This window comes from Hylobates moloch, unplaced genomic scaffold (genome assembly GCF_009828535.3).
Source record: "Hylobates moloch isolate HMO894 unplaced genomic scaffold, HMol_V3 SCAFFOLD_4, whole genome shotgun sequence".
NCBI classification, from domain to species: Eukaryota; Metazoa; Chordata; class Mammalia; order Primates; family Hylobatidae; genus Hylobates; species Hylobates moloch.
In genome coordinates, this window is record NW_026652279.1 from 88,924,756 (window position 1) to 88,941,911 (window position 17,156).

General features: G+C 39.7%; 1 protein-coding gene across 3 annotated transcripts in view; it reads right to left on the reverse strand.

The window, feature by feature from the left end:
* FRY (FRY microtubule binding protein) overlaps positions 1-17,156 on the reverse strand; it is a 461,448-nt gene that overhangs the window by 262,964 nt on the left and 181,328 nt on the right. For 2 of the 3 annotated variants that reach the window (XM_032150526.2, XM_058437702.1), the window contains exon 1: positions 13,048-13,911. The exons of the other annotated variant lie outside the window; for it this stretch is intronic. In XM_032150526.2, coding sequence (XP_032006417.1) covers positions 13,048-13,117 — 70 coding nt within the window. In that variant the 5' untranslated portion in view covers positions 13,118-13,911. Of the gene's footprint in view, positions 1-13,047; positions 13,912-17,156 lie in introns of those variants that run through there. 3 annotated transcript variants of the gene reach the window in all.

The following is a 17,156-nucleotide window of genomic DNA, read 5'->3' on the forward strand; positions in this document are numbered from 1 at the left end:
AGATGTTTTGGTGGGAAATGAGCAGAGGAAAAGTGGGGCGGGAGTGGCTCTAACTGGGCTGCCAACAAGAAGAGAGGCTCTAGAGACAGAAGCAGATTGGAATCTGGGCACCATCACTTACTGATTGTGAATGTCTCTTATTTCTTTATTAGCATTTGGTTTTTATTCTACAAAATGGTATTTGCCTCAATAGGATGTAAGGAAGTTTAAATGAGAGAGTGCTTAGCACTGTGGCTGAAACATGGCAGTCCTTCATGAATGCTAGCTATTCTTATTTAACCATTGCGATACCTAGCTTAGGGAGGCTGTGAATAGGGAAAGTGAGTCAGTGATGAACCCTTTCAAATTAATAGCTAAATCTGAACAATAAGATTAAAATATAAACCTTACTGGAAAATACTGATATTTCCACATGAAAGGAAATATCTGAAAACAGAAAAACATTTTGTCCTTTTGGTGTCTAAGGGAAATATTAAGGGCATTTCATCTACTATTGTTGGATAGCATTAAACAAATAAATATTGAACTTGTTAATTTTAACCTAACAGCATAATTCAATAGACCTACATATTCCTTTTTTTTCTTTTTTTTTTGTCTTATTTTAAAATTTAAATTTATTTAAAAACAAAAGAGATGGGGTTTCACTGTGTTGACCAGGCTGGTCTCAAACTCCTGGCCTCAAGCACTTCTCCCATTTCAGGCTCCTGAAGAGCTAGGATTACAGGTGTGAGCCACTGTGCCTGGCCTCGGTATAATCTTAAGGGGCTCAAGTGACTGATCTAAAAATATTCTTTCTTATAATTTGCTTTTTTTTTTAAAGCAATAGAAAGACTCCATTTCTTTTTGAGTGAGTATAATAAAGAAAACATTAGGAAATGTTCCCTTTTTGAAACCGAAGGCAAAGCAATACAGAAGTTTTTGGTAGGGGCTACTTTCAAGACTTTGCCACTGCTTTTTGACAAATATCACTGTAGTAACTTACTAGGAAGTACACATCAATATAATTCTACTCCCACTAGAGGTTCATCAATTTCACCTGCTGTTAGCCAATATCTTTATCTTGCCAATGACGATGAGAGGCCACATAGTGTAGTGTTTATCCTAGAGTCTAGGTTGGAACCCTAGCTCCATCACTTACAAATGGTTCCTTCATCTTTCCACATGTGTAAAACAGTGTCATGGTGAAGACCAGAGGAAATGATACATATACAGCACTTCATATGGCTCTTGACACTTCATAAGTGCTTATAAAGATCAGCTATTATTATTGCCCTTAATGCAATGTTATACAACAACAGATGTTGAGTTTCTAATAATAGTCATCTACTGTGATATGGTTTGGCTGTGTCCCCACCCAAATCTCATCTTGAATTGTACTCCCATAATTCCCACATGTTGTGGGAGGGACCTGGTGGGAGATAAGTGAATCATAGGGGCAATTTCTACCATACTGTTCTCGTGTTTGTGAATACATTTCACAAGATCTGATGGTTTGATAACCCATTTCACTTGGCTCTCATTCTCTCTCTTGCCGCTGCCATGTGAGGTGTGCCTTTCACCTTCCGCGATGATTGTGAGGCCTCCCCAACCACATGGAAATGTAAGTCCAATAAACCTCTTTCTTTTGTAAATTGCCCAGTCTCAGGTTTGTCTTTATCAGCAGTGTGAAAACGGACTAATACATACTGTTGTAGTTTTTACTTAATGGCACTATTAGTTGCCTATCATTCTTCCTTGGTACAAGAATCTCTGTTTTGTTCAGGTGGCAGGTAGAAGTCCCTTGTCTCACAAAAGGTGTACCTAGCCCAGTGCCAGGGCCTGAATCATGATTCATCTAAGTCAACTTGGCTATTCCATTCAACTTTGCCAGTGATTGGTCTAAGGGTAGGCATATGACCCAGTTCTATTAGAGAGAAGCAAGAGGAAGTTTGCTGGGACCTTTATCAAAATAATCTTGTTACAAGAAAGCCCTAACCTGGGCCTCCTTCCTTCCTGACTTAAGTGAAGCAAAGATATTTGGAACTGAGGTGGCCATCCTGTGATCATATAGTGTGACCAGTCCAAAGATTGGATGGCCTAGGTCTTTGAGCTTCTAAGCCCACCTGGAACCTGCCATCTCCAGGCTGTGGGTTGGGCAAGCTAATTAAAAGTCTTTATTCTTTCAGCCCTTATGAGGTTATTCTATCATTTATAGCAAAAGTGTACTAAAATGGCACCCATTTCAAATTACTAAATGGCAAAAATATGTTCTATGTAATAACCATAACACTAAACCTGTGAGTAGCATGTTACTGAAAATTCTAATTAGTAACAAGGGATTTAGAAATGAAAGTCACTGATTTCAAAATCCTACAGTAATTGTTTCCAATTTGTATTTTTTTCTCTCTTCTCCCTCCGATTCTTTTCCTTTCTTCCCTCCTTCCCTCCCTTCCTCCCTTCTTCCTTCCTTCTTTTCATAAAGTGGTTGACTAACTGGAGACAATATAATTTAAATGTCCACTCCTCTTCCCCTCTAGAAAGTGGTGCTAAGGATTGACATGGTTAACAAAACAGATAACAAAATAAAGGAAGAGAAGCTAAGATAAAATGGATTTTTTGATATTTAAAATGTGCTAGAATCTTCATTCTCATTTATAATTTTGATGTTTCTTAAAGTTCAAGCATTTTAAATTGTTAGTCGAGAACAAAGTAGTTTACTCTGCCAGATTAAAATAGGCCGGGTTTTCAAACACCTTCAAAAATTGATCTCTCAATTGGCATGAACTAGGAATAGCTTTCCTATAATGATAAGCACTGGGGGTTTCTTATAAATGAAACATAAAATCAGCAAGCAAGACACAAAAACATCTCTGATTTTCCTATTCTCTTGCAGCTGTATTCAATCAAGTAAAACAGAAGGGAGACAAGTTGTCTTGCACCCTCAACCTGGAAGAGAAGCTGCAACAGGCCTCAGGGCCACCACCAAATCATGAGGAGAGTGAAACAAAACACTCAGTGTGTGACCCTCAAAACTCCCTAAGGAAGCTGAATTTCTCATTCAGAAAGTAGAAGACTGGTGGGGCGCAGTGGCTCATGCCTGTAATCCCTTGAGGTCAGAAGTTTAAGACCAGCCTGGCCAACATGGTGAAACCCTGCCTCTACTAAAAATATAAGAATTAGCCGGGCATGGTGGCGGGCACCTGTAATCCCAGCTACTCGGGAGGCTAAGGCAGAAGAATTGCTTGAACCCAGGACACAGAGGTTGCTGTGAGCCGAGATTGCACCACTGCACTCCAGCCTGGGCAACAAAGCTAGACTCCATCTCAAAAAAAAAAAAAAAAAAAAAAGGAAAAGAAAAAGATTAATTTTAGGGGTGTTAGAATAAGTGATACTATAGCTAAGTCCATGTTGTCATTCAATTGCAAGCCCTCATTTTTAGGGGAGATTTGTTAAACATGTAGTGTTCATAAACTAAAAGTTGAAAAGCAGACTCTTTTAGAAAGAAAAACTTCAATTTGTCTTTTAATTGGTGCTCTTACTTGTAAACACTGAGTTGTAAACTCACTGGTTACAGTCTGCTATGTTCATTGGCAATCTGTTCACCTAGAGCAACTTTTTCGTTTTAAAATTCTTTAATGCTGTCACAGAGCTTTCTACCTAAGCTGTAGGCATTAAGTAAAGGTGAACCAAAGATGTTTCAGACAGATTTTCTAACAGCCTCTTGCATCCTTATGACCTTTCGTATTTCAACATGGGTTAACTGAAACATGATATCTACTGAAACGTAGGAGAGTATCCTTTAGCTGTATAATCATATATTTAAAAACCTTCAGAATGCCAGCAATTTCCATAAACACCATATCTCACTTTATAGAAAAAAAAATGCCTGCCTCCAGACCAACAATACTGGCACTTCATATTGGAGACAATCCTGTTCAGATTTACTGAGTTAGATATACAGTGACTTAACTGCAAAAAGTAACAACAGAAAGAACCTGATAGGCTGTGTAGTGTGACAACTTCTTCTTATTCAGAATACTGAAAAGCAAGCTAGTCCAAGAAGCTGACCAACCTTAGAAAGTTAGGCTTGAGATCCAGCCTCCAGTTATCAGTCAAGTTCAATAATGTACAACTCAATCTCTTTCAGTCTGGCTTTAATGGTGCAGGAGAAATAACTGATGAATATCATGATGTTTACCGAAACCTCATTTTTCAGTGGAAGTATTCAAAACCCTTCACATTAATCAGTGACAGACAAGTGTCAGGTTTGTTCCTTTCGTATAAGAAAATGAGAGAATGAGAATGCCAAGGTCACACACAGAAACATAACAGAAAAACAAAGAAGAAAAACCCAATCTTGTATTTATACAGTTCAAACATTTTATTGATTTGACTTACAAAATAAACCATCTTATTGATTGGCCAAATCTCTCCTGCATAAACATAACATTCCAATGGAATTTTACCAAAGTATTACCCTAGTTAATCTAATACCCTATTCTTTTCTTGGCTGCCAAAATACATATTTACCTATTTAAGGCTAAACTCAAAGAAGTTGGCCTGGTGTTTCTTAAGCATAGGAAAAATTTTTAATGTAAATTTAATTGTATATTTCCATAATGTTATGCTTGTGGCATTAGCTGAGAAATCCTGGGATTTCAAAGCTGTCTTCCACTGCTAAACTACTTTGCACTTTGCAATTGATTAAGAACAGCAGAAGCAGTCAGAGTTGTATATCAAATTAGAGTTGATAAAAGCACTTAATGCAGATTTGAATGCCTTCTCAAAAAAGATTTCAACTCCCTTAAATTGACATGACAACAAATTCTTACAGCAGCATAAAAAGTATTAGCTGAAATGTTATGGCTTTGGCTTAAATTTCCATCTGCAGCTCATCAAATGACTAAACAGTAGAAAGGAATTAAACCAAATCAGACTCATTACAGAGTCTGATATGCTGGCAGAATATAAACTTTCACTGCTTAGCATCTGGAATTTTGGGTGACTAACATTTAAATGCCTGTGCTTGTATATTCTGTGAAAAATAGAAAAGTGTAAGAATATAGGTGAGATATCTGATCATTAAATTTAACTTATGGAAATATATATTTTCTCTCTCTCACACACACACGGGGTGGGAGAGGTGGGGGAGAGACAGAGAGAGACAGAGAGAGAGAGAAAGAAAGACAGAGAGAGAGAGACAGACAGACATAGCCCTTCTGTTTAATCACCCAAGTATTTTGAAGAGTGAGAGAACCACTCAGGATGAAAGACAACTGGCTTTAAATTTGTCCCATGTGCAAAATTCTGATAAACATGGCAACTCCTCTTCACATTTTTCTAATGTAAGGAATGCCTGTCTGAAATGCTTGCTGCCCCATATTCTGAAATCTGGTCAAGTGTTCCAGGGTAAATAGCTTACATTTCCTCTTCTCCTTCAGCCATCTGCTAGAAGAAATATTTGAAAGTGTTCTTACAGACCATTGCCTGTGCTTCTGATGGTTCTCTAATGCAGTGAAAGTACAAATCCATAAAGTTAAAGTCAACAGAATCTATCAAACACATTCTCCCACAATAAAATTTTCTAGGGCCTACTCTGTCTCTAAAACATTATTGGATACCTCTCCCTAGGATCCCTGAAGTCCTGGAAACTTCTGCATTAATGTAACTGAATTCTGAATCTAACAAGGAAGGAAAGGAAGCTCTGAGAGCCTGGATGAAGGATCCAGGTGGGATGCATTTATGAAGCTCCCAAAACAAAGTGTGTGTTGTGCTCAGTTGATGCTCAGTAAACAGGTATTAAATAGTGCTTGCCTTGCTTCTCTGACACTGTTGCATGTTGGAGCAATAACCAAGAAAAATTAATGCTTAGGTAGTAAGATTTGCAGTATAATCCAGCACTGAAAGGTAAGTAAAGATGGTCTTATGGAAAAGCCCATTCCCATTGTTTCTCCAAGCCTAGAAGATGCAACCTTTTCAGCTCAAAGAAAGAGAAAGCATTCTCTTATTCACATAGCTGGCAGTTCTGTGATGGAGCAATGTTAAAAGGAATATGATGAATGGCATCTATCAAATGAAAGACATTAGTATGAAAAAAAATGAGGTTAAGTTGTGTATTATCTTGTTCCACAAATGCCATTCACGTTTCCAGGAAGTGGTTACTTGCTAAATCTTCTGCACTGGGGTAGTGTGCAAATGGTGGATGGTTTCCAGAAGGCACCACATTAAGAAAAATTATAAATGTTTAAATGTTTAAAAAAGAGGACTAAGAGAAATTCTAGGGTACAAATAAATTCGGAAAATCGTAATACATATGTTTTTGGACAGACCTCTGTATTTCTTTTTCTTTTTTTTTTTTGAGACGGAGTCTCGCTCTGTCGCCCAGGCTGGAGTGCAGTGGCGCAACCTCGGCTCACTGCAAGCTCCGCCTCCCGGGTTCACGCCATTCTCCTGCCTCAGCCTCTTCAAGTAGCTGGGACTACAGGCGCCCGCCACCACGCCCGGCTAATATTTTTTGTATTTTTAGTAGAGACGGGGTTTCACCGTGGTCTCGCTCTCCTGACCTCGTGATCCGCCCGCCTCGGCCTCCCAAAGTGCTGGGATTACAAGCGTGAGCCACCGCGCCCGGCCAGACCTCTGTATTTCTTAAGTGATAAATACCAAGCTTTGTTGCATTTTTTAAAAGTTCTATTTTAAATACCATGGACGAAGATCATTATTTGTTCATTTAAATCTGATCTGAAACTTCTCAAAATATACCTACATGATGCCATGTGGGTATCTCATGCCACACAAACTGAACTTAGGAACAATTAAGTCTTATTCTAAACCAGGAGCATTTAAGAAGAAACTAGCTAATTAATAATCAGTGCATCTCACTCATCAAATGAGGTAATGTGTTTGAAGGTGCTGGGCAAACTACAAAGCACTAAATAAATGTAAAGTTTAGTACCAGTAATAGAACCTGCATAAAAAGCTTATATCTGTGTCTATTAGTCTACAGAACAGCCCCTAACATAGTAAAATGTCATTTCTCGTCAGCTCAAACTCACATCTGACACCAGTTCAGTGTTAATATCACATAAGCCTCAGAAATATGGAAGTTAGTAATAAGATGATTAGGATATATGTAACCTATTTGACTCCTTAAACTGTACCCAAAAGTAAACTACTGAGTCATGGGTATTAAAATGTTTCGAAACAGGTGTCTGTTTGGGGTGGGATAGGAGAATCTTTGCATGTTGTATCAGTTGAAACCTCTAAATATTGGCAACTTTCTCAAATGTCTGAGCTGTTCTCAGATTGTAAAATTATCCAGGTCATCTCTTCTTGCCTACTGCTGTTTGCCTTTCTATTTCAACTCTTGTTGGGACTTCATCAAGCAGCATTCAAGAGCAGGCAAGTAAGTCAAAATTTATCTTGGTGCTGCCAGTCCTGTACATGATTTTATGATGGAGCAGACCAGAGCTATCAAGTAAATGAGATACCTGAATTATAGATAGATTTCCATTATCCCTGGAAATATTCTCCCTGATCTCACTGCTAAAGACAATTAGTGAATTTGCTACTGTTTCCTAAACAGAAAAACAATACATCAGAGAACCCTCAGCAAGGCAAGCAAACTACCATTCTAAAGTAAACATCATTCACGCTTTTTTATTTACTTTTGAAACTAGGGAAAATATACATAAAACACTCCTAACAGAAGAAATGTGCCTTATTACTATAATCCTATTTTGTGAATGTCTGTATATATTTAATCAAATGATCATAGGGCACAGAACTGTCTATGTATTGTTTGCAATAATGACAGAAAAGACTTGTGAACACTTAAGGTCTTTCAAATAGGCCTATGCTGAGGGGATGGTGCTCTCCAGCATGTGTGTGTGTGTGTGTGTGTGTGTGTGTGTGTGTGTGTAAAACAGAGAGAGACAGAAACAGAGAGACAAAGAGCAGGGAGGGAAGGAGAGAGGGTGAAGAAGGCTAAGAACTGGCAGAGACATCAGCCAACAAAAATAAAAATGAAAGTACCTATAAAACACTAAGTTCCTCACAGTGTTCTTTATCCTTTGAGTAATTAAAACAAACAATGCAATTATCAGCTGGACTGGGGGAGGGGTTTATGGAGCTTACTACCATCCTGGCTTTGAGCAAATCCCTATCTCAAGTCCTGTGTTTTTGTTTTTTTTTTTCATCAAAAATGTGCATGACACTTAAACTCACAGGGTTATTGGAAAGAGTGAAGATAATAAACAGAGCGGTCATATGGCGTCCTTTGCTGAGGGCAGTCCCAGTTTGCACCCAGTGTCTCAGCATAATTATTAACTTTTACTCTCAAAAGTGTCACAGTTGGGAAAAGCAATTTTGTGGTTGCCCTCTATATAAATTATGGAGCATACTATTTTATACAGAGTGGCAGTTATTGTTATTCAAGAACTGTTCATGCATTTGAATAGGGAAAAAAACCCTCTGATTTGTCTTAATCATAAGCCCAGGGATAGATCCTTTCTATTTAGAGAACATGGATGTTGACTTGGGGTTTTATTTCTCCTTAGAGCTGTAAATTACTTTAGCAGAAGTGACCCCGTGGCCTTAGAGAGGGTGTGGATGGGACACTGGAGTAAGTCTCCTTCTAATTGCCTGGAGCAGTGCTGGGTACTTCCTCTATTTAAAGAACCCAATTAAATATGCTTGCACTTGATCTGTACCCCTTTGCTGGATTTAGGCAACTCAGTTAACTTTCTTAGTTTTCCACTTCCTTCAACCAAGTCTATATAGAGGTTAAAACTAAAATTAATTTTGAGATTTTCTTAAGCTTTTCTCATAGTGTCCTTCAGGTACACTTGCAACATAAATAGGCATCAATAAACACTGCTCTGCAGAGAATCTGAGATGTTTTCCATCCTCACTTGCACATGACTTTTCTCTTTGGCCCCAGAGCTGACCTCATACTAACCAGTATTTCTATGTTGAACAGATTCTGGGCTTATCACTACAACTTAACTCACTACAACATACCTGAAAAATGCTGAATCTGATGCTTCTAAGTGATGCAAGATTTTTCTAGAGCAACAGACATTTCACAATGCACACCAACACCTTCCTACTGCAGAGATTGTTCAGTTCCTCAGAGCAGTTCATTTGTCAATGAAATTCTAAATATGTGAAAGAGTTAATGGGCATTCAAAAGTTTCCCTCAATGGTGTAGCAAGATTTGCCATATGTTATAGGAAGGATTCACACTGCCCTGGAAAGAGCAAGGTGTTGAACAGATTCTGAATGTACCTTCATTCATTGGGCCCTGTGTGTTCATCAGGCATCCTGGGGTGGACAGAGACACAAGGAAGTCCTTTAGAGCTTTCAGATTAGTGTGGGGGCTCACACAGCAGCTCTGTGAAGTGGTATACAGCAAGCCCTTCTCTCCTGGAAAACAGCTTGAACTATCCACTTTAAACTTGTTCTCTAGCAAACCTAAGAGGCCAAGGTGACTTTCTGCCACTAAGAAAATTCCCAGACCAACTCCCAAGCTGCTAGAAAGTATGCACTTAGGGTAAGTAGGGATATTTTAATAGTAAGTGAGGTGGAAAGTTAAAGTAGTCAAGGGGTAACGTTAAAAGAGTAAATCTGGGAGAAAAAAAACCAGCCCCAAATAACCAACTAATTTTGACATTTATTTATGTAGTTCTGTTCTCTAGAGTGTAGCAAGTGTTTATTACTCATAAAATCACCCACTTTGGATGCCAAGGCTAAGGGAAGACATGGTCTACATCTGATTTGAAGTGGATTTAGAAGGGAGGAGGGCATTAGAATACATGAATATTATTTTAATGTTTATTGGGCATTTACAATGTGCTAGGTATTGTGCTAAGTGCTTTACCTCTTAATACCTCATTTACTCCTATGAGGTACCCATTATTTTTGCATACATTTTACAAATGAGGAAACTGAGAGAGTGATTACTTAACTGTCCGAAGCCATGCAAGTGCAGGAGCAAGAGATATGAACCAAGCCCGTTTGGCCCTGCCATTTTTACATTCTAGGTAAGCGTGGCCTTATTAGGAGACTGATGGGTGTACAGGCATGAATTTGGGAGCATGTTAGTTAAATACAGAGGAGAGTGAGTAAATTAAGCTTGGTTGGTTGGAGCAGAAAAACATGAGAGAGGATGAACGAGGAGCTCAAAGAGGGTCTTGAGTGGCTATCACTGACACTCAGAGGCAAAAGGGAGCTAGGGAGCAGCCTTTGCCTGTAAGGACACCACTGGAGCATTCCAGGTTAAACTGAGAAGGGCATGTGGAGGCTGTGGCCATGATCAACAATGGGCTGCAGCCGTGAGAACCACTGGACAGCTGGGGAAGGGCTGGATAAGAGCAGGGAAGAGCAACAGGACAGGCATCCAAGGGGACAGGAAAGCCTCCATATTCAGGTCTACATAGGACATTTTATTTCCAGACATCAAGGCCATTTTAATTACCTCCATTCAGATCAAAGGGCAGCATGACAGAGTAGACGTGCCAATAAAGAGAAGAACACCAAAATGAACATCGAATGAAAGCTAGTACATCTCACTAGCCAGTGACTGATCTATTTATTGGCTTGTGAATTCTTTGGAGGGGACTAATATATATATAATTACATTTTCCCCACAATGTGCCATTTAAAAAAATATGGAAAGCTTTACCTGGAAACGCCTATGGAATTACCTTTCTTTTAACACCTTACAAAACAGCCAGCCATAGTTATAGAGTTTGTTTTATTGCTTTTTAATTGCTGCACTTTTGTAAATAAGCACCACCATATTTTGTAAATAAGCACCACCATTAAGAGGCTGAGTCTCCATTCAGGTATGTGGGTGGACATCCTCACCTCTCAAACTTGTGAGGCCAGGCATGCGCGTGCAGGTGCGTGCAGGTGCAATTAGCCGCTTGCCTCATGGTGCATCCTCTCAGCCAAGGTTACACTGAGTATGTTGAGCCTTAGGGCTTCGGTTTCTACTTTGTCTTCTACACAGACAAATTCCTTTCTCTCTTTGCTGCTCAAAATATGTAAAACTTAGCAATGAGAACTATGCTAGGTTGTAAGCAGGTTAGTGTTGTAACAAGCTTAAAGAAGATAAAGTATATTTCCTCTTCCTCTTTCAAGAAAGGACTGAAAAACATTCTCCCCCTCAAAAGAATGCTGGAAAGCCACCAACTTCCCTATTCTGAAATAAAAAAATTAATATAGCGGGCAGGGACTGCGTCTTATTCACCTTGTGTAGCCCCACAGCCTGGCACATAGTAGGTATTCAATAAATATTTGCTGAATGAATTGGAAGAATTCAAAATTGTATCACAGATATTCTCAAAGTAGAAATGAACAGTCATTTTGAATCATTTCTTGATGTATGTATGTGGGGAGAGGAGTTTAGGAAGGGTGGAGAGAATATATCCTTTATCTAGAATGATTTGAAAATAGACAAGGGGAGAGAGATTTTTAAAAGAAATCCCATTGGCCTCAGTATTGTCACAACATAATTTTCTATTTAATGAGGCAATGACAAAAATTGATGGAGAAAACAGTCTGGCCTTGGAATAATCAAATATGTTTAAAAACCACATACCGATGTCAAACTCAAAAGTGAGTTTTTTCAGTTATTGGAAAACTGCTCCATAAACAACACTGTATGTCAAATTCTTTTCATTAATCAAAGAGCAGATAGACAAAAGAAGATTCATCCTTGAGTGTAAAGTATTATACAAATAATGAATCCAAGTTAAATGATTTATAGCTATGACAAGTAAAGAATGCTGTTTGGGCAACAGTATTACTCCCAAATGGCTTCCCACTTGTAGAAAAACAGCTTCAGACAAGCCCCATAGTGTATACAGTGGTGCAAAATGACCTGGAAAAAAATGGTTTCTATGGATATCATTTAGAGATGCAGATCCCTGAATACCTTAAGGCTGAAGGTACTTTAGCTCTTTTCCTCAAAGCAATTACAGCACAGGTTCTCCTGCCCAGGTTTTGTTTACAAAAGAACAATCTTGGCCACAGGTCATTTGTGTAGGAGACAATCACTAGCTCTTTGAGCACAGGTAGGTTAATCAGTATGCACATAATACAATATTAAAATTTTCATGGGGAAAATAATTTTTATTTAAAACAATAAAGCATCAGTAATACCTGCTGATCTTTTATCCAAAGCAAGTACAAAGGCTGTTAGTGAAATAGAGAAGACTTTGTTCGGGAAATACAAGGCATCATTGATCACCTGAAGGCCTCATTTTAATTTGATTTCAGATCCACGACGGCTTAGAGGTTGTCTTTTTGAAATAGCGTATTGCTAAAATCCTTATGTAGGTCAGAAATTGAACTTCAGAAGCCATCATATTCTGCTATCCTAATAAATAATTAGGGTCAGAACCTCACTTGTTTATGTTTCAAAAAAGCACATTATTTGGACTATAGCAAACATCAGGATTTTTAAAAATTCAAATATTAAATGGCATTCAGAACATTATCCACATGGAAGAGGGAGAGATGAAATAAATCTGCAGATGCCTCTATATACAAAAAGGATGCCTTAGGTTTTGCACTATTAAGTACTTTTCTTTCTTCAGACAATACCCTAAAAAAGCAATTACAAAGTACTCTGAAACCCCGCCACACCCCTTTGATTAAATCACACTTCACAAAATATTTAGAGAAAGCCTGAACAAATCAAATAAACATCAAGGCAGGAAATGCAGCCAGGAATGCCTGATCCTGAGCTCCCCCAGAGTCTGAAGGGCTGCCTCACTTGAAAATTTAATCAAACACAATCTACTGTAATTCCATTGCAGCCTTTGCACTTAAGGAAAGCTGGTTCAGTTTCTGACATTTTGATTTTCACAGCAGATGGGAGCAAAGAAAGAAAGAAAGAAAGAGAAAGAAAGAAAAAGAAAGAAAGAAAGAAAGAGAAAAGAAAAGAAAAAAAGAAAAACTTCACGGCTCACAAACATATGTGTCCAGTTGAGATTTTCTGTCTCCAGCCTTATGCAACATCCAGCAAACAAACAAACAAAAAGGTTATTTTCTATTACTCACTATTACTCCAGGATTTCAGTAAATATTTGATACTGATCTCAAAGAAGCCCGAATCCTGCTGGCTGGCCATGTCTGCGGCATACAAAGAGGCTGGGAGGACGGGCAGCGGCCGGGAGCAGGTACCGGGCGTGATGCGCCTGTCACAGGTTGTGATGTCAGCGCGGGGTCAGGCGCCGAGAGGCAGCTCTGCAGATCCACCTCCGGCTCCGGCCGGGAGTCCTCATCTAAAGGACACCGCGGAGCAGAGAGAGATGCTCGGCCGCTCCTCCTCCTCCAGGTCCAGGACTTGCTTCTTATTTGCTGGGCGCTGATCTCCCTGCAGCCCTCGGAGGCGGCGGCCGCGCTGCTTTCATTTCGGGGCTGTCATCACCAGAAACGCCGGCTGCCGGCCGCCCACCAGCTTGGCTCCAGCCAGGTACGCAACCGAGGAAGACCCCACCTGAACTGGGATCGGCTTTCTTCTGGGAGGGAGGGTTTCTGGGCCGGCCTCCCTGACGCGGTGCAGGCAGCCTCCGGCCCACACGGCCGCCGCGGGGCTAAGGGATGGGCCGGGAGCGCCGCCCCCTGCCCCTGCCCCACTGTCTCAACCTGAGCCGCGGCTCAGTCTCCGCCTAGGCTGCGGGAGGAATTTCCCAGCTTCTGCGGATCCTCTTTCTTCAGCAAGGCTTCCCGTGAGCGGCCCGGGTGTGCTCTGGCTGCTGCTTCCCCTTGTGTCTGTCCCTGAAATAAACACAACTGCAGCACGCTGCGGTAAGCAAAGCTGCAGCCCTGCATCTGGTTGCAGCGACGTTTTGAAAAACCCCATCCGTCAGCCTCGTTGCAGTAAAGAGACTCAACAAGATGACGCTTGTCTGGGCTTTTTCATCCCTGCCTTCCACACGCACGGTGGAATCTGCATTTTTACTTTTCCCTTCCAGAAATGCAGTCTTTTCAAGGGGCATCGGAGCCCGAACGTGTGCACTCTAAGGGGACAGTATAAACTGCTTAGTTGGCTTGTTTTTGTAATGTCACACACTCCACAATGGATCTTATTCTCAAACCTCTCATTTCTAAGACTCACCAAGCCCAGTGAAGCTTATTTTATTTGTATGAAAAGGATAAGAAGCAAAAGCATTAGATTCCTTGCTCTGTAATGGCTTTTGATTTCATGAATTCTTGATATCAGGTGTCCAGATTTTGGTTAGCTTTGTTTCACATTATCATTTAGCTTGACCAGGTGATTAAATAAGAGTATCATATTTTAATAATGACAGGTTATGTTGGAGGAGGTGGGATTTGGCCAACTATCTCATAAACTACAGGATCCTTCCCAAGTCCCAGTACATTCATGATTAATGTTTTCTAAAAAACAAAAAAAAGTAATAAACCATGTTAATAAGCATTTAACATAGCAAATGTTGGGCAAACTCCCCAAATCAACACACAAACAGGACCTCCTAGATTAACAGTTCATTTTAAAAATGGAGGGAAAGACTACAATGTACTTTTATTTTTAAGACAAAGAATTTTTAAAATTCAACACTAAATAAAACTTTTAGAACTATGTTCTGAAAGGCCCTAAGATACTTTATCAATATAATTAGTTTTTCAAACTCATTACACTTACCCAAATGGCAAGCACTCCATCACTCAGATTTCCAACTCCACTTATACACTTTATTCTGATGAAATCTCTCATCAGATTGACTTCTTTTTAATTCATGTACATACTAGAGTTGCTGAGCTGATTTTATCACTTGTACTTTGAATGTACGGATTCTAGGTAAAATAAGACCCAAAGGTTTTACCTTGAAACAATTATTATATCTGAAAATAAATTTCATACCTACGCCCATATGATGCTTGCCCAAGACTCAGATGGCAGTGAATGAACAGGTAGGCTGCACAGTGCCCTGAGATTAACGATGGCACGGGCTCTCAAGGCAGGGCCCCATGTTCGCTCCTGGCACCAGCCCTTACTAGCTTTGAGCCCCAAAGTAAGCTATTAACTTTGCTAAGCCTGTTTCCTCATCTGTAAAATGGGGTTCTACCTTCTTCCTACAGTTGTTGGAAACAAGAAATAACACTATGTATGAAAGGGGCTCAGCATAGTATCTTGCCCATAGTTAACACTTCATTAAATTTTAGCTACGTTGATTTTTTTTTTTTTTTTTTTTTTTTTTAGACAGTCTCACTCTGTCGCCTGGGCTGGAATGCGTGGCGCAATCTTGGCTCACTGCAACCTCTGCCTCCCGGGTTCAAGCGATTCTCCTGCCTCAGCCTTCCGAGTAGCTATGGTGACAGGCATGCGCCACCATGCCTGGCTAATTTTTGTATTTTTAGTAGAAATGGGGTTTCACAGTGTTCGCCGGGATGATCTTGAACTCCTGACCTCAGGTGATCCACCTGCCTTGGTCTCCCAAAGTACAGACATGAGCCACTGCGCCTGGCCCATTCATTCTTATTATGACTCCTTAGTGACTCTAGAATAGAACTTTTTTTAAAAAAGCGAAATACTTTTTTTTCTTTGCTCTTTATGTGGTTCAAAATATATATTACTTTTGAACACCAGTGGTAACTATTTGGGGAGAGCAAGTTGGAGATATTTAAAATCATTTGCAATAAGCAAACATGCTATTGTATATTGTTACTCAAATATATAGAGATTCTCTTTGTTGACTTTATTTTAAAAATTTTTTAACTGGCTTTTTAAAGTTTTCAATACTTAAATACATAAGTTTTCAGTATGTAACTACTATAAACATACTAACTTGCTGAGAATGCCCCTCATATATTTCAAGGGAAACAATCATAAAAATGTAAATGCTACTTAGAAAATAATGTTTTCAATGCCATCCAGCTTTCACTGTGAAGAGTGAGTCAGCAACTAAGAGCCCAGTTTCTGTCTCTTAGAACCTGAAATCTCGTCCAGTGTATGCTTTTTTTTTCATTTGAGTACCTTTAAAGAGGACATATGTTGTAAAAGAACAGAAAAGGGCTTTTGTTTTGTTGAAAGGCCTGCAAATCAAATAGAATGACACCTGCTGCAAGCTGAGTTGAAACATTTATCCTTTTGTCTCCTCTCTCTCTGGGGGGCTTAAAAAAAGTAGTCAGAAGAGGCACTTGGGCAGGGGCACTTTAAAATGCAACAGTAAAATCTGAATGTGTTCCTGGCTTGCTAGTGACTTCAGTTATGATTTAAGAGGACCTAAAGCTATCTCAGCTTTCATACCTGTAAAAATGAGGGATCCTTCCTTAAAAATATTAGGAGAACATACAATGAATCGTCAAGCATGGAATTAGGCATAGATATTGGGGACTGAGTGAAAGATAACAGGAAAAGTGGAAGGCCTTAGAAAATGGTATCAAAGAGTGGAGAAAAAGTCGGAAAGTGGCCTGACACAAGTGATGACACTAAATGACACCATCTACATTTGTTGAATATAAATATTGTACTTAAAATAGATATATTTTTATATTTAATCCTCACCTCAAACCTATGAAGTAAGTACTATTATTAGTCCCATTTTACAGATGAGAAAATTGAGGCTTAAGGAGGCAGAAAATAAGGTCAAACTCATATAGCTAGTAAAATTTAGGTCTATTTTAGACCCTGAGTCACTTATCATAACTTTGTTATTTATTTATTATTTTTTTAAAATCACAAGCAAGGTGAGAATCATGGTTACCAAGTTCTTTAGAGAAAGTTCAGGAAGAGGCTGGGCACAGTGGCTCACACCTGTAATCCCAGCACTTTGGAAGGCCAAGGCGGGTGGATCACTTGAGGTCAGGAGTTCAGGACCAGCCTGGCCAACATGGCGAAATACCGTCTCTACTAAAAATACAAAAATTAGCCGGGTGTGGTGGCACCCGCTTGTAATCCCAGCTACTTGGGAGGCTGAGGCAGGAGAATCACTTGAACCCGGGAGGCGGAGGTTGCAGTGAGCCTAGATTGCGCCACTCTACTCCAGCCTGGGCAACAGAGCAAGAATCCATCTCAAAAAAAAAAAAAGTTCAGGAAGAGATGCTAAGGTACTCCTTAACACAGCAGAGGCACTTCAGGTCCCACTGACTCTCCCAGCCTATTCACTGCCTTCCTGCCTGGCTTTGGCCTGGGTGACGTATTCCCT